At 38.5% G+C, this 20,888-nt stretch overlaps 1 protein-coding gene and 1 long non-coding RNA gene across 3 annotated transcripts in view; one reads left to right on the forward strand and one right to left on the reverse strand.

The window, feature by feature from the left end:
• Positions 1 to 20,888, forward strand: part of LOC309824486 — a 129,422-nt gene that overhangs the window by 62,066 nt on the left and 46,468 nt on the right. The gene's annotated exons all lie outside the window — the stretch shown is intronic.
• The window catches only part of GDA (guanine deaminase), a gene marked incomplete at both ends in the record, with an annotated part of 130,029 nt that continues 124,692 nt past the window's right edge, over positions 15,552 to 20,888 (reverse strand). The window contains 2 exons of the mRNA XM_082657418.1: positions 15,552 to 15,622; positions 16,379 to 16,406. Of these exons, the coding sequence (XP_082513544.1) occupies positions 15,552 to 15,622; positions 16,379 to 16,406 (99 nt within the window). The remainder of the gene's footprint in view (positions 15,623 to 16,378; positions 16,407 to 20,888) is intronic.

The following is a 20,888-nucleotide window of genomic DNA, read 5'->3' on the forward strand; positions in this document are numbered from 1 at the left end:
ATGTTCCCTCTATTCCCACTCTGGAGAGTTTTTATCATAAATGGATGTGAAATTTTATCAGTGGCTTTTTCTGCATCTATTGAGATGATCATATGGTTTTTATTCTTTAATTTGTTAATGTGGTGTATCACACTGATTGATCTGTGGGTATTGAAAAATTCTCACAACCCTGGGATAAATCCCACTTGATCATGGTGTATGATCCTTTTAATGTATTCTTGGATTCGATTTGCGAGTATTTTGTTGAGGATTTTTGAGTCTATATTCATCACTGATATTGGCCTGTAATTTTCTTTTTTTGTGGTATCTTTGTCAGGTTTTTTTCTTTTTTTTTTGCGGTATGCGAGCCTCTCACTGTTGTGGCCTCTCCCGTTGTGGAGCACAGGCTCCGGACGCGCAGGCTCAGCGGCCATGGCTCACGGGCCCAGCCGCTCCGCGGCATGTGGGATCTTCCCGGACCGGGGCACGAACCTGTGTCCCCTGCATCGGCAGGCGGACTCTCAACCACTGTGCCACCAGGGAAGCCCCTCTTTGTCAGGTTTTGGCATCAAAGTGATGGTGGCCTCATAGAATGAGTTCCGAAGTGTTCCTTCCTCTGCAATTTTTTGGAATAGTTTCAGGATAGGTGTTAACTCTTCCTAAATGTTTGGTAGAATTCACCTGTGAAGCCTTCTGGTTCTGGACTTTTGTTTGTTGGGAGTTTTTAAATCACAAACTCGATTTCAGTACTTGTGATTGGTCTGTTCATATTTTCTGTTTCTTCCTGGTTCAGTCTTGGGATATTGTACCTTTCTAAGAATTTGTCCATTTCTTCTAGGTTGTCCATTTTATTGGCATAGAGTTACTTGTAGTAGTCTCTTATGGTCCTTTGTATTTCTGTGGTGTTGGTTGTAACTTTTTTTCATTTCTAATTTTATTGATTTGGGCCCTCTCCCTTTTTTTTCTTGATGAGTCTGGCTAGAGGTTTATCAATTTTGTTTATCTTTTCAAAGACCCAGATTTTAGTTTCATTGATCTTTTCCATTGTTTTCTTCATCTCTATTTCATTTATTTCTTCTCTGATTTTTTATTATTTCTTTCTACTAACTTTGGGTTTTGTTTGTTCTTTAGATGTAAGGTTAGGTCATTTATTTGAGATTTTTCTTGTTTCCTGAGGCAAGCTTGTATAACTATAAACTTTCCGCTTAGAACTGATTTTGCTGCATCCCATAGGTTTTGGATTATCCTGTTTTCATTTTCATTTGTCTCTAGGTATTTTTTGATTTCCTCTTCGACTTCTTCAGTGATTCACTGGTTGTTTAGTAGCATATTCTTCAGCCTCCACGTTTGTGTGTGTGTGTGTGTGTGTGTGTGTGTGTGTGTGTATGTTGTTGTAGTTTGTTCTTAGGACAGGGCCGAAAGTAAGCTCATCACACGAGATGAATTGTGCCAAAGCACAGCAGTAGAGGGCTGCCGCTCACTCAGGCAAAACAGCGCCGTCTGTCTTGCTGTGGTAACTTTTATTAAAGCATTATCTAGGTTTACACTTTAAGACTTGTTTTCTTAACATTTCAGAAGTGCCAAAGCAGCAACCTATGTTTTTATTAATTATACAAGCAATAATTGGCTTTCTTGAGCACCTGCCGTGCTTCGTCCTTGAGCGCGAAAGCAGCACAAAGTTCCCACCATTATTTTGATTATACTGAAGTAGCACAAGGACATTTCCTTGCGTTCCCACCACTCTGATTATACTGAGGACATGCCATGGATCAGTGCCCAAAGCACTCAATGCTTCTTTGCAGGCCCCGGGTTTGCCGGGGGGCGCTCAAAGCATTCAGAACTGTTCACAACTCTGGCTTATTCGCATGCCCACGGTTTGCCGGGGGGGGCTCAAAGCAATCAGGACTGTTTGCAGTTCTGGCTTATTCGTCAGCCCCCAGTTTGCTGGGGGGGAGGGCTCATGGGTCACGTCTCCTTTCCATGTCCTCAGTTATTCCACTACATTTCCCCCTTTTTCGTTTTACAATTTTTGCAGCATCAAGGAGAACACGGCAGCATTACTCTCGGTACTAAACTACATGGAATTATTTTGCAGCTTGTGCAGCATCAAGGAAAACACAGCAGCTGGTTGCGATGTTGCATGGCGGGTAGCTTTCACTCGTCGTCGGACTACAATTAAACATATGATTATTATTATAATGAGCATTAGCAATCCTGCAGTAGAAGCTGTTATGGCTATAATACCCATGACAGCTGCAATCAACGTTCCTACAAATCTTTTACTTCTTTTTAATGCATCAGCTAAATATTGCAAAACAGCCATAGGAAGAGATTCTTGCCATTCCCTTCCAAGATTGACAGGGAGCCAAAGACCTGTCCGAGCTCGTAAGATATACAAACTTTCAGTAGATATGTTAAAATACTAGAGTTAATGCAGGTATATAGAGAGCAATTTTTACACATTATAATACCTTGAGTCTCATTCCATACAGCTGGTCCCTTTAACAATATATAAGGTAATTTCACACAACTACGAGTATACCGAGTAACATCTTTATGAAAAATCAAACTATGATTTTCAGATTTGTTAACCATATGTCCTACCCAGGCATTAATCTTTCTCAGAGCTGCCATAAGCTTCCATAAGTCCTTTTGGATAGGATATCCATTTAAATGAGGACCAGGAGGAGAAAACCCTCCAGCATGCCATACTATGGTATCATTAATAGTATTGCTATAAATAGTGTTATCCTCTTTATGCCAGTATAACTTCTTCAAACCCTTTATTCCTCGGGCGGAGCCAAAAGGGCTCGAATCAATGACGCTTCCCCAAGAAGTATTAACAAGAACCCGAGCCATTTCTCCTCGGCATCGAGTCCAATGGACCCAATCCGATAATCGATCCATAAGAGGCACTCGGCGTGGAGGCAAATAAGGTGCAGAAACATTTTCATTAAGAGTGGAATTAGAACTTTTAAAACTATAAGCACTCAAAAGATATAACCCATGATATCTGCTTTCATTTTTGACAGCACTTAACCATGCCTGATAATTCATTTTAAGGCAATGATCTCCCTTTCCCATACAAATAGGAGATCCATTAACACCCACCGTGTAATTCTCTATTATCCTTCCTTCTTCTTCCGGCTTCAAAGGGCCTCTGTCATCAAAAGGACCAGGCAACCATCCAGACTCATTTACATATACGAGAATTGGGGCATCCCACCAGGTAACCCCCATATTAAGAGGAGGGTTAGGAATATAAGTCCAATAAGTATGGTTAGTACAATTTATCTCATTGGCTGATATGCTTATTACCTGTGCAGACAACATTGCCAACATAGCTACAAAAAGATTGGTGCTAGTGAGGGGTTTAAATGACAAGATTTTCAGCAGTGCCTGCAAACTTTTTCACTTGCCCCCAAGTCAATGGAGACGCCCTCTTTGTTTGATCCCATGGCACACGGAATGCTCTCTTGCTCAAATCCATCTCCGCAAATCCCTTCGTCATTCCCGTCACATCAAGGCTATGCTTAGTTGCCATCCCGAAGCTTTATCTTCTTAGCCGGCACCCAATAGGATTCAGCTCCCGCAGAAACAAAAGCATATCCTCGACCCCAACGAAGAACCTCGCCAGATTCCCAAGTGTTAGTATTTTCATTTAATATAAAAACAGATTGTCTAAGTTCTTGTGTACTTATTTTTGTCCAATGTCTGTCAGCTGCACTAAGATCATCTTCTCCATGATTCAAAAAATTAAGAGTAAATAAAGCGATATGTATTCTTTTCCTAGGACTTTGTACCTCATCTCCCCCTTTTTGTTTTATAAGCATTTCTTTCAAAGTGCGGTTTTGTCGTTCAATAACCGCTTGTCCCGTACTGTTTCCTGGGATACCTGTAACATGCCGTATATTATGTGTGGCAAAAAAAGTCTGACATTTTTGAGAGTGATATGCAGAAGCATTATCAGTTTTTATGCTGTTGGGAATTTTCGTACAGCAAAAGCTTCTAATAAATGAGTTATTACAGCATCAGCTTTTTCAGAAGATAATGGAGTTGCCCATGAGAAATGAGAGTAGGTATCTACAGAATGATGAATATATTTTAACTTTCCAAAACTAGGATATTGAGTTACATCCATTTGCCAGATAGCATTAGCAGATAAGCCTTTAGGGTTAACTCCAATATTCAAACAAGGTTGATTAATAGCAGCACATTGCGGGCATGTACGGAGAATAGTTTTTGCTTGTTTCCATGTAAGATTAAATTTATTTTTTCAATCTTCTGGCATTAGTATGATATCTGTGATGTTCTGCTGTAGCTAATTGTATGGTACCCACTAAAGTATCAATAAAATCATTTCCATCTACCAATGGACCGGGTAAATGAGTATGAGCACGAATATGAGTAATATAAAGTGGTGCAGTACGTAGTCTAATTATATGTTGTATTTGCAAAAATAAAGAATGCAGTTCTGATCCATTATTTGGGATAAAAGCGGTCTCAATATTTTTAACTGTAAATTCCACATACTGAGAGTCTGTAATTATATTAAGAGCAATTGGATAATCTTGTAACAATAGTATTACAGCAAATAGTTCTGCTTTTTGAACTGAAACATATGGAGATTGTAACACCTTTTGATCATGACTGTTAGCATATCCTGCTCTTCCCGTTTTATTGGCATCAGTAAAAAAAGTTGGTCCTATAACAGGATCTAAATGAACTATTTTTGTCGAAATCCAATTAGTCTTTTTCAAAAATTGTAAACGTTTTTCAGAAGGATGATGATTATGTATTTTACCTATATAATGAGCACAGGCAATTTGCCAGTTATCCTCTAGTTGAAAAAGAGTTTGTATTTCTTTGTTTGAAAAAGGGACTATAAGTTCATGTGGGTCCTGACCACATAGTTGCCTTAATCGTTACCTACCTTTAATAATAATATCAGCTATTTTTTGTATATAAGATTGTAATTTCTTTTGAGCTTTTTGAGCTAAAAATATCCATTCTATGAGATTATCTTCTTGTTGTAGTAAACCAGTAGGAGAATGAGGAGTATGAAATACAATATGTCGTAAATGATCGAGAGATTCAATCCGATCCAATTGTGCATCATGTATATGTTTTTCTATCCATTTAAGTTCTTGTTCAGCCTGGGGAGAAAGTTCACAGTGACTATTTCAAGGTCTTCTATCTAGGTATGCTTCTGAAAACATATCAGTTTTTTAACATGTTTTCAGTAGCATAACCAGACAAGAGTCCCCGAACATAATTAGAATGCATCCCATACGCATTAATGGCTTCTTTTAGCATTTTTAAAATTTTTATATCATGATGGTTATACTCAACATTTACATATCCATTTGGAAATTGATCATTAGCAGGCATAGCTTGTCTAACAGTAGGGAAAGCAAAAAATGATTTAGAATATTGCTTTTCTTGTTTATTCATCTCTTCTTTCAACAACAGTCTATTAGATTCAGGTTTTAGAGGAAAGCGAAACTGACGAGAGGCTCCAACAGGATAAGCTAATTCTAAAGGAGGAGCCGAAGGAATAGTAGGACATGGCTCCTGATATGAAGGAGTAGTAGTATTGCTTTTATTTTCTTCCAGTTTAGTCATCAAACTTTTTAACTTTGAAAGTATATCAGAAATCTCATTCTGTTGAGAAAGTGGCATTTCATTTTGTTTGCTAGCCTGCTCCCGATCTTTATTACCATCAGAAAAAGCCCCTTCATCACTGGAATCCGAAAAATCCTCTCCTGTCTCAGACACAAGGGGAGGAGGAGGCGGAGGAAAGTCCTCTATAGGAGACTCACGAAACAGAGTACGAAAAGCAGCAGAAGGATCGGGAGCAGAATTCGGACGCTGAGAACGCGCCCCATAGTCACTTTCAGTTTCAGATTGTAATGGTTCCAGGGAAAGGGAAATTAATTTACAAAGAGACCAAACACGGACAGATATAGGGTCTCCATGCTGATGAACTCTTCTTAAGGCTCGCATAACCTGTTTCCAAACTTTTAAATTCAACTGGTTATGACCAGTAGGTCGAAACCAGTAACAATGTTTACAAACCAGCGCAAACAATTCATCAAAAGATTCTTGTTTCACTTTCACTCCTGAACTCTGTAATAACTGTTTCAGGAGTTTAATGTATTGAAATTCTACTGAATGGGAATTCCCCATTACAGTTACTCTACTGTTGCCGAAGGTTTCGCTTACTCTGAGCGGACCAATTTCCCCTGCGGTCCCGCGATCACGTGATTACTTACGTTCAGGTCCCTGTTCGGGCGCCAAGTGTTGTAGTTTATTCTTAGGACAGGGCCGAAAGTAAGCTCATCACACGAGATGAATTGTGCCAAAGCACAGCAGTAGAGGGCTGCCGCTCGCTCAGGCAAAGGAGCGCCGTCTGTCTTGCTGTGGTAACTTTTATTAAAGCATTATCTAGGTTTACACTTTAAGACTTGTTTTCTTAACATTTCAGAAGTGCCAAAGCAGCAACCTGTGTTTTTATTAATTATACAAGCAATAATTGGCTTTCGTGAGCACCTGCCGTGCTTCGTCCTTGAGCGCGAAAGCAGCACAAAGTTCCCACCATTATTTTGATTATACTGAAGTAGCACAAGGACATTTCCTTGCATTCCCACCACTCTGATTATACTGAGGACATCTCATGGATCAGTGCCCAAAGCACTCAGTGCTTCTTTGTAGGCCCCCAGTTTGCCAGGGGGGGCGCTCAGAGCATTCAGAACTGTTCACAACTCTGGCTTATTCGCATGCCCCTGGTTTGCCGGGAGGGCTCAAAGCAATCAGGACTGTTTGCAGTTCTGGCTTATTCGCCAGCCCCCAGTTTGCTGGGGGGGTGGGGGGAGGGCTCATGGGTCACGTCTCCTTTCCATGTCCTCAGTTATTCCACTACAGTGTTTACAGTTTTTTTTTCTTGTAGTTGATTTCTAATCTCATAGTGTTGTGTTTGGAAAATATGCTCGATACGATTTCAATTTTCTTAAATTACCAAGACTTGTTTTGTGGCCCAGCCTGTGATCTATCCAGGAGAGTGTTCCATGTGCAATTGAAAAGAATGTGTATTCTTCTGTTTTTGGATGGAATGCTCTGTAAATATCAATTAAGTCCATCTGATCTAATGTGTCATTTGAAACCTGTGTTTCCTTATTGATATTCTGTCTGGATGATCTGTCCATTTTGTAAGTGGGGTGTTAAAGTCCCTCACTATTATTGTGTTACTCTCAATTTCTCCTTTTATGGCTGTTAGCATTTGCCTTATGTATTGAGGTGCTCCTATGTTGGGTGCATGTATAATTACAATTGTTATATCTTCTTCTTAGATTGATTCCTTGATCATTATGTAGTGTCCTTCTTTGTCTTTTGTTAACAGTGTTTAAAGTCTATTTTGTCTGATATGTGTATTGCTATTCCAGCTTTCTTTTGATTTCCATTTGCATGGAATACCTTTTCCATCCCCTCACTTTCAGTCTGTATGTGTCCCTAGATCTGAAGTGGGTCTCTTGTAGACAGCATATATATGGGTCTTGTTCTTGTATCTATTCAGCCAGTCTATGTCTTTTCATTGGAGCATTTAATCCATTTATGTTTAAGGTAATTATTGATATGTATGTTCTTATTGCTGTTTGTTTCTGTAGGTCATTTTTTCCCTTTCCTCTTTTGTTCACTTGTGATTTGATGACTGTCTTTAGTGTTAGGCAGCCTGTCTGCTGATGGGTGGGTCTGTGTTCCTGTCCTGTTGATTGTTTGGCCTGAGCCGTCCCAGCACTGGAGCCTACAGGCCATTGGGTGAGGCCAGGTCTTGTTGCTACTGATCCAAGCAGTATGTCTGCCTGTAGGAAGAGTTCAAGTAGATGTGCACTCCCTGCTATTTCCGCCACCATATTTTATGACCCCAGAGAGATCCACGGCCGTCCCCCAACCCCACCTCCCCAGCAGGCCCTGCAAGACCAGCAGATAAGTCTGGCCCAGGCTTCTATGAAGTCACTGCTTTTGCTCTGGGTCCTGATGTGCACAAGACCTCGTGTGCACCCTCCTTGAGTGGAGTCTCTGTTTCCCCCAGTACTGTGGAGCTCCTACAATCAAGCCCCACTGGCCTTCAAAGCCAAATGCTCTGGGGGCTCCTCCTCCCGATGCCAGACCCCTCAGCTGGGGAGCCTAATGTGGGACTCAGAGCTCTCAGTCCTGTGGGAGATATTCTGCAATATAATTATTCCCCAGTTTGTGGGTCACCCACCCAGGTGGTATGGGATTTGATCATATTGCATCTCTTGTGGTTTCTTCTTTATGTCTTTGGATGTAGAATATCTTTTTTTTTTAGTAGGTTCCAGTCTTTTTTTATTGATGGTTGTTCAGCAGTTGTGATTTTGGTGTGCTCGTGAGAGGAGGTGAGCCAATTCTGATTTCCTTTAGAATCAATTACGCCACGCTAAATGGTCTACAGTACCATAAATGACATTAAATGAAGGTTGTATATGCATTTATGTTGACTTCTTTCTTACCTGGGCATTAATTTTATAGGGAACATGAAGATTTTGTACAGGTTTTTTTTCATAATGGTGTCTTTTTCCCTCTATAAGTTACAGTAAATAAGCGACTCAAAAGAGATTGTGCAGTTGTCCTGGATATCAACAGATCTATCACTGAGCTTAAAAAAGCAACCACAAACAACCCAAACTCCATAGCTTCTCTTTTACATGCACACTACCAAAACTTTGCCATGAGATTTTACTGAGTGCATACTGTGCCACTGCACCAGGCTGGGACATGTTTGTGATACTGAAGGTTTTGTTGTGGTTATATGAATTAATTCAGAATACATAATTTTCAAAGCCCGATTCATCCTTCATAGTTCAGCTAGGAGGAAAGTGTTCATGAATTGAAAGAAGTATGTGTGCTGCTTTTTCTGAGCCTCTTAGGTTATCCTTTGAAATAACAGAAGCCTCTCATGTCTTTATCTGTTCATGTGCTTCAGTCAATGTTTTCAAAGTGCTTTCCAAGCACAAAGACATCTCTGCATTTATTCCCCAGCTCAGGTGTGGATGGAATCAACTCTTGCAGAAAGAGAAAGAAAACATCAAAGCTCTTTCAGGTCTCTCAAGTACTCCAGGAAGCAAATTTAGTCATGAGAAAAATCAAGAGTAAAATTCTTCCTTGGTTTACTCATTTATGGATCGTGGCTTTATTTGACAGCAGTAAAACGAAAGTGTGATGTGGAGACTATCCAGGATTAAAAGGACAGAAATTAACTTCACAGTGAAGCTTCAAGTTTAGGTTTTTAAGCAAGTGTATGAGAACCTCTTATCATCTGAATAAATGGTAATCTTTCTAGGGCCTTTATTTCTCTTATGTTAGATTTTACTGCTATGACTTTGAGCTTTCTTTCTACAAATAGGGAAACAAATGTTTGTTTTATTCCCTATAGGGTGAGCAGAATCTAGGCAACTGAGGAAGGCCCCAGTGATTTGAGAAATTCCATGATATCTGTTCATATTTTAGCACTTTTTACCTTGGGGCAAAAATGTTTTATTTTTTCTTAGTTACCACTGAAAAATTTCTCTACAAAGTTTTTGCCATAGAGAATGCTTTTTTTTTTTTTTTGCGGTACGCGGGCCTCTCTCTGTTGTGGCCTCTCCCGTTGCGGAGCACAGGCTCAGCAGCCATGGCTCACGGGCCCAGCCGCTCCGCGGCATGTGGGATCTTCCAGGACCGGGGCACGAACCCGTGTCCCCTGCATCGGCAAGCAGATGCTCAATCACTGCGCCACCAGGGAAGCCCGAGAATGCTTTTTTGTTTGTTTGTTTTTGCGGTACGCGGGCCTCTCACTGCCGTGGCCCCTCCCGCCACGGAGCACAGGCTCCGGACGCACAGGCCCAGCAGCCATGGCCCACAGGCCTAGCCGCTCCGCGGCATCTGGGATCCTCCCGGACTGGGGCACGAACCCGCACCCCCTGCATCGGCAGGCGGACTCCCAACCACTGCACCACCAGGGAAGCCCTAGAGAATGCTTTTTTAGCCACCTCTCTCTCTCTTTCCAGGCTGAAATATAGATCTTACTAATATAGAAGCATGAAAAAAATTCAAGGAGTATGACAAATTTAATGTAACTTTACAGTGATAGTGTAGGCAGCCTTGATGGTAAAAGGAGATGAGTCTGAATTAGTGAAAAGAAGTTAGTTATACTTTAAAATAATGTTCTGTCATTTCAAAGAACAGAATACTTCACTTATCCCATTTACAAACAGGGTTTGAAAAAATAACCCTACTCCTTGTTAGTGACAACTAACTGCTTGTGGGCCCAGTTCCTTTGAGTGCCTTTTCATGGAGTCTTAAAATACCCTACTACAGGCCCTTTTTGCTACTGGCAGTTATATGTATTTCATGTCTAAATGGCAGTTATATATATTTCATGTCTTATTTTATTTAAATCCTGAATTGAGTACCATGCAGTAATTTGTTTTTGTCTATTAAGTACCCATTACAGAACTCTGGCCTACAGTGTGCAAATTAAATGAGGCAGACTTTATTGCTATACATAATGCACATGAACATTCTCTTCTGGGTATTTTGACTAAGTTGTTCCTTAGGAGAAAAAAAAAGATGCTTAGTAAGTTGCTCAGAACATTGAGGGAGAATTTATAGACCAGATCTACTACTCTTATAGGCTTCTTGTTATAAATAAAAAATAATGAACATAGTGCCAAATAGTGCCAGAAAAAATCAGATTTAATCCTTACAGAATATTTTTATGTACAGAGAGATCCTTAACACCACTTGATTTCAATTCTAAAAAACTGAGAAAAACACATTTTAAATGATTTTTATTTCTGTTCAGTTTGTATTCATTTTAAAGATAATAACTACCATACAGTGAGCACTCGCTTTGTTCCAGCTGCTATCTTAAGTGCTGGCTATGTATTATTTTATTTAATCCTCATGATCCTAAGGCAGGCCCTCATGTCATGGCCAAATCACAGAATGAAGTCATGGAGACTTAAAGTATACAGCTCAAATGACACTGGAAACTGCTTCCTCAGTGCTGGTGATAACCCATTGGAGGTTCAAGAAACCAAGGGGGAAATTCGCTATCAGCATTTAAAAAATTACAGAGAATAGAACAGAATGAGAAATAGCCCAGGGTATCACAGATAGGGAAAGTAGCATTTTGTGAGACGTTGGTTTTAAATGCTCATGCACGTGTGTATGTGTGAACTAATTCTTGATGTTAAAGTGCATGTCTCATTCTGGGTTGTGGCTTAAAAAATAAGAAATATCAACTATGCTTAAATCAAAGGCAACAGTAATCTGATTCTAAAGAGCTGAACATTATAGCTATAGCTTAATTTTTAAAAGCTGTGTATAGTGACTATTATAGGATAGAAGATACATGTTGGCCCACAGCTAAATATTCTATTTTTTTCCAGTCTTATGATATTTCTTTTTTTCTTATTGAGATAGCATTGGTTTATAACATTATATAAGTTTCATATGTACAACATTATATTTCTACTTCTGTATACACTACAGCATGCTCACCACCAAAAATTTTAGTTTCCATCCATCACCAGACAGTTGACCCCCTTCAATCTTAAAATTCACGTTAAAAGGAGAAACCACTTTAAGATTAATCCCCCTTCTATAGATCGATAGAACTCACAACAACAAAAACACATAAACACAAAATCTCGTTTATTTTTGTCTGAAGCAAAAAGGAGCTCACTCAGCATAGGAACAATAAGCAAATCATACAAATATTGAGAAAAAATGTTCCCATGAATACATATGTATATATATTCTTAATAGCAGCGATCAGAAGTTTAACACAATGTAAGGTGGTTTTCAATAAAGAATGCTTTCTGACAGGCTTTTGAGTAGGAAGTGAACACATCAATCACATAATGGCTGTTACTCAAGTCACTTGAATCCGGTGGACTGTGGAAACCATCTTGGAATTTATATTTAGTTTCACCATTGGCCTGTTCAACTTTTGCATTTCACTCAATTTGTATCAGATTTACAAATTAACTCCTCACCTCTTGATCTCTCACACTCAAGACTGTAGGAGGGAAATGAAGGAGGGGCTGGGCATGAAAACATGCATGGGACCAATGCCAGGGTTTCTAATACGTGTCTGTTCATTTCTGCACTTCTTTCCATGCTTTAGAGACATTAAAAAAGTGTCAGGGTCCAAAGTCATACCTAAAGTGGCTAAGTAGATCTGAAATTGCAAAGAAAAAAAACCTTAGAAATTCACAAAAATCCACCAGTTTAAACATTTCTTCAAGACATTGCCCATGACATATTTTGTAGTCTACCTTTCAATAACTCAGAACACTCTTTAAAAGAAAAAAAACATGTGATTGCTTCCAGCATCATCACCTCTGTCCAGCAGGCTACAGGAGCATCCAGCTCGGGATATCTTCCATGTATAGCACACGTGTAGAATTGATACAATGTGCCTTCCAGCTTGTCTTTAAAGCTTTCCATATGTCTGGTTCTGAGGTGAAAAAATTAAAAACAGGAAGAGTCTGGAAGGGAATGAAGATTCAAACTACATTGCTGGATCTCACAGCCATTGTTTCCCTTCTGAGATCTCAACTGTAGCTGCCAACAGGGATATTCAAGGGCACACTTCAAATCAGCTAAGCGTAACAGGGGTGTTTCCCCACTGCCTTCCTTTCTTGACCGTGCAGAATTCTCACAAAAATTAAAAGAGATGCAGTGAGGTTCAATGCTCATAATATTAATTTAGAAAGACCTCCTCCTAGCATGAAGGAAGCTTATTCCAAGATATTCTCTTGGATTCTAAAACCTTTGACAATTAGATCAGAAGAAGCTGGGAGAATAAATAAGGGGACAGAGTTTCCTTGGTCTCAGTTTACAATTACCAGGACAACCTTTCCTGTTCTAATCCTACATTTTACTCTTTTTTGAAAATTAAATTCATGTTGGCTGATTAGCCTGCTTTTCTGTTCTGGTTGCAAAAATGTTTTTAAATGTATGATAGTCACTACTATTGAATACGTTTTTACCTGTTGAAGTGTATTCCATTAAAAATGTCATGAAACCTGAGGCAAATAGTGCAGAGTAGGGTGAGGGGGCTGAGAAGATGTTTTAATTCTTCCTTTCCTGTCAGAGAGCAAAATATTCACACATAAAGTGACAAATAGGATTGGCTTGGAATACTGCCTTTCCGCAATTCAGAAAGTCAACCCACATTAAGTAAAGGCAACATTTCAAAGTGCAGAACATCTGGGCACGTGTATGGCTAATGCCTGCAGTACCGCAAAAAGCATATGCAACATTCAGCAACACTGCACTCTGGGAAATAAAACACATAAGTTATAAGTAATGCAGGGAGATCAAAGTACATGTAAACATTTCAATACATTCTATTCGTACTAGAAAAGATATTCAGGTCTTAACATATTATCAGGGCTAAACTTAATATTTGACAGATTGGTTGTATATGGCCATTATTCCTGCTTCTGATGCCACACTTATTTATATTTGCTGCATGTAAGTCCTAAATCTAAATGAAAGTTGATGTTCAACATCAAAATGTACACCCTTTTGGAAGGTAAAAGTGTAGGATGTTGCAAAGGCTAAGAACAGCTTCTGCCTATTACTGGATCTTGCACATGTCATTCCAAATTCCTAAGCCCACTCATGTGAGTTAGAAACTAGATAACCAAGTTCCTTTGGCAGGGACTGGGGAGATAAAGCAGAAAATACCTACCGGCACTATAGAGAAATGGAAAGAAACTTGGTGGGGCATCTTTGACATGGCTCAGGAACTAGGAATTCTAGACTGAGACTGGAAACTGGGTTTACTGAGTTACTTAATACCTCACAACACAAACCCTGGTTTTTTTGTTTCTGCTTTTTAAATAAGACCAAATATTTGTTCTATCTTTAGGTGTAGGGTATACCCAAGTCTAGAAGTGTTTTCTCCAGGGGTGAGGGGCCAGAGACTGAGCAAATTACTGCTGAATTAGCATGACTATATAAGAATAAAATATATAGTACCAGAGAACAAATTTTCTTCTTCATTCTGCAGATACATTACATAAAGTTCTTTACTATAAGGTGATAATAAGGAGTCAGCCCTAAGCCCTAAGCCCTAGGTATGAGTGTTAGGATATATTAAGAAAACTACTCCTTTTCCTTGTTGGTTTATAGGATTTGGAGTTAACTGAGAAAACTATAATATTTAAATAATATTCATATCAATATTTCTTAAGGATTTATCATGAAGTCATAATTTGTTTTTAATTCCACGTTATGGGAAAGCACACTATTAGGAAGCATAAAAACACTCTTTGCTTTGTTTAATGTTTCTAGATGTCTAGTACAGATTAAGTCCTGTTAATATAAACAGTAGTGGGACATCTAAATATTTTTCATTATCCTAAAATTCTAATGTCCTGAAAATTATTAGGAATGAAAAAGACAAGATAAAATTGAAAAATAGAGTACTTTCAATATGCAAGGTTTAAAGATTTTAAATAATATTTATCTAGTAGGATTTGTCCTTCATTTAAAGTTCTAACAGATTGATATCTGAGTATGAAATTTCCAGCAACTATGGAATAGTTCTTTGGGAGAATGGGTCATTGCAATGAAACCCTTCCTTTTAGTATTGACAGCTCCTGGAATCCCGGCACTTGTCCCAATATATGAAAGACTCCAATCTACACAACAGTGGAGTATGAAATTTGTTTCTCTTCTAATAAAAATGAAGCAATAATAGCATCACACAATTATACATTGTGATTTTAAAGTACACAAAAGTATAGCTATTTATGCCATGTAGTTATATGAATAATATTCCTAAGAAACTTTAAATCTTTAATACCCAACTTCTGTCAAACACTTTGAAGCACAGAACTATATTAAGAAAGCATGTGGCATTCAATTTCTGACATTTCATCCCCAAACAAGGCAAAGCACAACAATAACATATCTCTGAAATGCAAGTTCCATTAAGTGCATATTTCCAGAACACAAGGTCAATCGAGAAATACATTTTAAAATTCAACAAGTTCTCTTTTTAAATTAGTATGCTCAGTATATAATTTTCAAACACAATCTGAAATCATTTTCTAACACGTGTTCATAGTCTAATTTTTTCTCCCTCAAAAATATATTCACTGGTTCATTTTCTGTTTTCTAATTTTCACATTTACTAGCTCAAAATATCTAACCTTATAAGAATATCTTTTCTCTCCACATGTCCAAATGTGAAATAGATTTTATTTAAATCTCATAATAAGAACACCACCAGTAATAACATTCCCTTATGTTTGAGCTTTAAAGTAAATCTAAACAGCTCAAAAAGGCGAAATTTTTAATCCTCCCAACCAGAGAGTTGAGAATTAGAGCAACTTCCTTTGAACGATTTGTCAAGTGAATACTGTAACTAGACACAGAAGGAGATAGTCATCCCAAGAACAAGGTACTGGTTTTTGACTTCCTAACTCCGCCTGGGCACAAGAAAACACAGAACTGTGTTACCCCAGGAGAACTCGTAGATGCAGAGGGTCTTACACTGAGCTCGAAAAGGGAACCACCTGCTTTCCACCCACATACACCTCTTCAATATTTCGGTCATCTCCTGAAAGAAAAATCAAGGAATCATTGTTTATAATCTGAACAGGTAGATATGACCAAAAGAAGACGCTGCACCTAATTTGAGGATTAGAGTCTGAAATACACGCCTAAAGCAGAATTCACATAAAATTGAATCAACCCCCAATCACCGTTCTTTCAGCTGAAGTGAGTGGTTTCCTTTTCCAGCCCCAAGTGTAAAAGAAATACTTATCTTTACACCCCAGAATCATAAGCAGCATGGTGAGATGAAGGGCCTGCAAGAACTGAGCTTTCTTAAGAAATACCACATGTGTCTCTCCCACCCCAAATTCACTCAGAACTCAGAGCTCACTCAACGGAGTGGGAGGAAGAGTAGAATCTTCTGCACTATTTATTTCTCTCTCTCAGTGAATAGAATTGAATGTGAGTACGTTAAAAAGCATGTGTGGCAAGACTCCACCACAATCACAAATACAATGTGCTAGGGCAGACTTGGGGTTACAGAACGAGTGTAGGAAGAAGGTACAGGATGATCTCTTCTCCTTGGCCTGCCATTCCTCAGTTTAGGATTTATGACTATGTTCTAGAGGAGCGTATTCATTTCAAATAGTGCCTTTAAATATTGTGCCATAAATGGGCTCAATGCCAAGGAATGTTAAAAAATATAATGAATCAAAGCAAATGATCACACATAAGGCTTAACATATGGTACAATAAATGCAGAGAGCATACCCAAGAGACAAAGAAAGATTTTATTTAGCATAGAGACATATATACCTACCTAGATAGAGGAACTTCTGGATAATAGCCTAAAATGAAAAATAATAATAAGAAGGAGAAAGAATATTTTGTGCATTTAGAAAAGCAAATTCACAGCCAACAGTGGTTGGCAAAATCCAGAAATATAAATTTATTTCTCAATGGCAAAAATCTGTTTTTATTTTTTTCTAAACACAGACTTTTTTCTTTTGTAAATATATATATTACCAAAATTATGGCTAAACCCACAGAGGAGAAAAATGTGTTAGTTGTACATTTCAGTGCCAAAACGTATTTATATATTTACATAAAAGATGCTATCTTGATTAATCAATGTCTGTTTGCATTTCCACATGTGAATTTCTTTAGTCTTGCATTCTATATCAAAGAGTTATAGTGAAAATATTTTGAATTTAAACCTGAAAAAGGTCTTGAGATAAGACATGTAATCCATCCATTTAAAAGGTATTTTTCTCTGTTGTATACATTAGCCTGGCTGGAACTTGGTCCCAGAAATGGATACACTGATGGCTATTCCAATAACAGAGTTGGGCAGAAAGGGTAAAGGGGAAGACTTATTTGTCATCAACAATCCAGTATCCCAAGTCAAAATGCTAAAGTATGCCCCAAAAGACCTAACTCTACTCATAGGAGTTGGCTTCTGTGGCTAACAATCACTGTCTCACCTAAGCTGGCATCGACTGAACATCCCAAAATCGACTTTTATTAATGAAAAAGAAATGGTCTTTTGCCTAAAAAAAAAGTACTGACTATTAACAAATGTTTCCCATTGCCTGAAAGTTCTTAACATAGAACCTTGAAATCTTCAGAGGAAAGTGTTAACAAAAATTAAAGAATTTAATTTAGGGCTTCCCTGGTGGTGCAGTGGTTGAGAGTCCGCCTGCTGATGCAGGGGACACGGGTTCGTGCTCCGGTCCAGGAAGATCCCACATGCTGTGGAGCGGCTGGGCCCGTGAGCCATGGCCACTGAGCCTGTGCGCCCGGAGCCTGTGCTCCGCAGCGGGAGAGGCCACAACAGTGAGAGGCCCGCGTACCGCAAAAAAAAAAAAAAAAAAGAATTTAATTTAATATAATAATTTAAACATTTCAAGAGGTGTATAATACAAGAAAAATGACTGGATGAATGGGTCTAAGCCCTATTCCCAGAAACTCACTCTAATAAAAAAGTAAAAGAATAAGTAATATGTAAATAACTAATGGTATCAACTTCAAATGATCCAGCCCCTTTCTTCAAAAAACCTCAGTATGTTACATTTAGTATCACATTTACTCTCATAAATGGATCAGTTTATAAATGGCAGTAGTTAAGTTTTAAAGAAAAACTGTCTCAAAAAGAATTGTTATTAAAGTAAGAACTAGTTTATTTTATACACAGAAAAACATGATAAGAGGAACAAAGTAAAAAAACTCATTTTCTTATAATTAAGAGAATCCATGTAGCATTGTGATCAAGAGCCCAGACTCCAGAAGTCAGAAAGTCCTGGGATGGAATCCAAACTCTGTCTACTAATTACTAGCCATGAGTTCTTAGGTAAACCATTTAGCCTCCCTTAAGCCTCACTGCCCCATAAACGACATAGTAATATTAATAGCACCTGGCTCTCATAATAGTTCTGATAATTAAACAAAAATAATGTATTAATCCCATGCCATCTAGCACACAGCAAGTGTGTTCAATAAGTGGTAGCTATATTATGGCTTCTTATAGCCAAATACCTTCAAATATACAAATATATTCAAAATACAAGTGTTTCTTTAATACCATTATTGTCATGAAATTATAATAACTTAAAAGGATCTAGATTCCAAACTAGGAACCCCAATAGGAAGAGCCGGGTGCGAGGCCTCTGCACATGACCCACTGTGAGCAAATGAAACCTAAGCACAAAGTAAAAAAAAAAGCCATCTCAAGCTGTGACTATTTTCAAGGGGACTGTTTTTCTCTGTGGAACACTGCCTTTGGGGCAAAACAAGGAAGAAGCAGGTGATTCTAATGTGCAATGCAGAAGGAGAGCCACTGCAGGCCAGCTTCTCCAACTCTGAAGGCACTCCAGCCGTGTGGCTGACAGGGTCTGGTGCTCCAGCCGGGTGTCAGGCCTGAGTCTCGGAGGTGGGAGAGCCGAGTTCAGGACATTGGACCACCAGAGCCCTCCTGGCCCCATATAATAATCAATCAGCGACAGCTCTCCCAGAGATCACTGTCTCAATGCTAAGACCCAGCTCCATTCAACAACCAGCAAGCTCCAGGGCTGGACACGCCATGCAAACAACTAGCAAGAAAGGAACACAACCCCACCCATCAGCAGAGAGGCTGCGTAAAATCATAATAAGGTCACAAACAACCCAAAACACACCACCGGATGCGGTCCTGCCCACCAGAAAGACAAGATGCAGCCTCATCCACCAGAACACAGGCACCAGTGCCCTCCACCAGGAAGCCTACACAAACCACAGAACAAACCTTACCCACTGGGGGCAGACATCAAAAACAACGAGAACTATGAACCTGTAGCCTGAGAGAAGGAGACCCCAAACACAGTAAGTTAAGCAAAATGAGAAGACAGAGAAATACGCAGATGAAGGAGCAAAGTAAAAACCCATGAGACCAAACAAATGAAGAGGAAATAGGCAGTCTACCTGAAGAAGAATTCAGAGTAATGATAGTGAAGATGATACAAAATCTTGGAAATAGAATGGAGAAAGTACAAGAAACATTTAACAAGGAACTAGAAGAACGAAAGAGCAAACACACAATGATGAACAACACAATAAATGAAATTAAGAATTCTCTAGAAGGAATCAATAGCAGAATAACTGAGGCAGAAGAACGGATAAGTGACCTGGAAGATAAAACAGTGGAAATAACTACTGCAGAGCAGAGTAAAGAAAAAAGAATGAAAAGAATCGAGGACAGTCTCAGAGACCTCTGGGACAACACTAAATGCACCAACATTCGAATTATAGGGGTCCCAGAGAAAGAGCAAGGAACTGAGAAAATATTTGAAGAGATTATAGGTGAAAACTTCCCTGATATGGGAAAGGAAATAATCAAGTCCAGGAAGCACAGACAGTCCCATACAGGATAAATCCAAAGAGAAACATACCAAGACACAAATTAATCAAACTATCAAAAATTAAATATAAAGAAAAAATATTAAAAACAGCAAGGGAAAAGCAACAAATAATATACAAGGGAATCCGATAAGCTTAACAGCTGATTTTTCAGCAGAAATTCTACAAGCCAGAAGTGAGTGGCAGGACATATTTAAATTGATGAAAGGGAAAAACCTACAACCAAGATTACTCTACCCAGCAAGGATCTCATTCAGATTTGACACAGAAATTAAAACCTTTACAGACAAGCAGAAGCTAAAAGAATTCAGCACCACCAAACCAGCTTTACAACAAATGCTAAAGGAACTTCTCTAGGCAGGAAACACAAGAGAAGGAAAAGACCTACAAAAACAAGCCCAAAACAATTAAGAAAATGGTATTAGGAACATACATATTGATAATTACCTTAAATGTAAATGGATTAAATGCTCCAACCAAAAGACACAGACTGGCTGAATGCATACAAAAACAAAATCCATGTATATGCTGTCTACAAGAGACCCAATTCAGACCTACAAACACATACACACTGAAAGTGAGGGGATGGAAAAAGATAATCCATGCAAATGGAAATCAAAAGAAAGCTGGAGTAGCAATTCTCATATCAGATAAAATAGACTTTAAAATAGAGACTATTACAAGAGACAAGGAAGAACACTACATAATAATCAAGGGATCAATGCAAGAAGAAGATATAACAATTGTAAATATTTATATACCCAACAGAGGAGCACCTCAATACATAAGGCAAATACTAACAGCCATAAAAGGGGAAATCGACAGTAACAGAATAATAATAGGGGACTGTAACACCCTGCTTTCACCAATGGACAATTCATCCAAAATGAAAATAAACAAGGAAACACAAGCTATAAATGACACATAAACAAGATGGACTTACCAAAAAAACAGAATACATTTTCTTCTCAAGTGCTCATGGAACATTCTCCAGGATAGATCATATCCTGGCTTGCAAATTAAGCCTTGGTAAATTTAAGAAAATTGAAATAGTATCAAGTATTTTCTCTGACCACAACGCTATAAGACTAGATATCAATTAAGGAAAAAATACAAACACATGGAGGCTAAACAATACACTAGTAAATAACCAAGAGATCACTGAATAAATCAAAGAGGAAATCAAAAAATACCTAGAAACAAATGACAATGAAAACATGACGACCCAAAACCTATGGGATGCAGCAAAAACAGTTCTGAGAGCGAAGTTTTTAACAATACAGTCCTACCTCAGGAAAAAAAAAACATCTCAAATATTTAACAACCTAACCTTACACCTAAAGCAATTAGAGAAAGAAGAACAAAAAACCCCCAAAGTTAGCAGAAGGAAAGAAATCATAAAGATCAGATCAGAAATAAATGGAAAAGAAATGAAGCAA

Source organism: Grampus griseus, assembly GCF_964374135.1.
Source record: "Grampus griseus genome assembly, chromosome: 6".
NCBI lineage: Eukaryota > Metazoa > Chordata > Mammalia > Artiodactyla > Delphinidae > Grampus > Grampus griseus.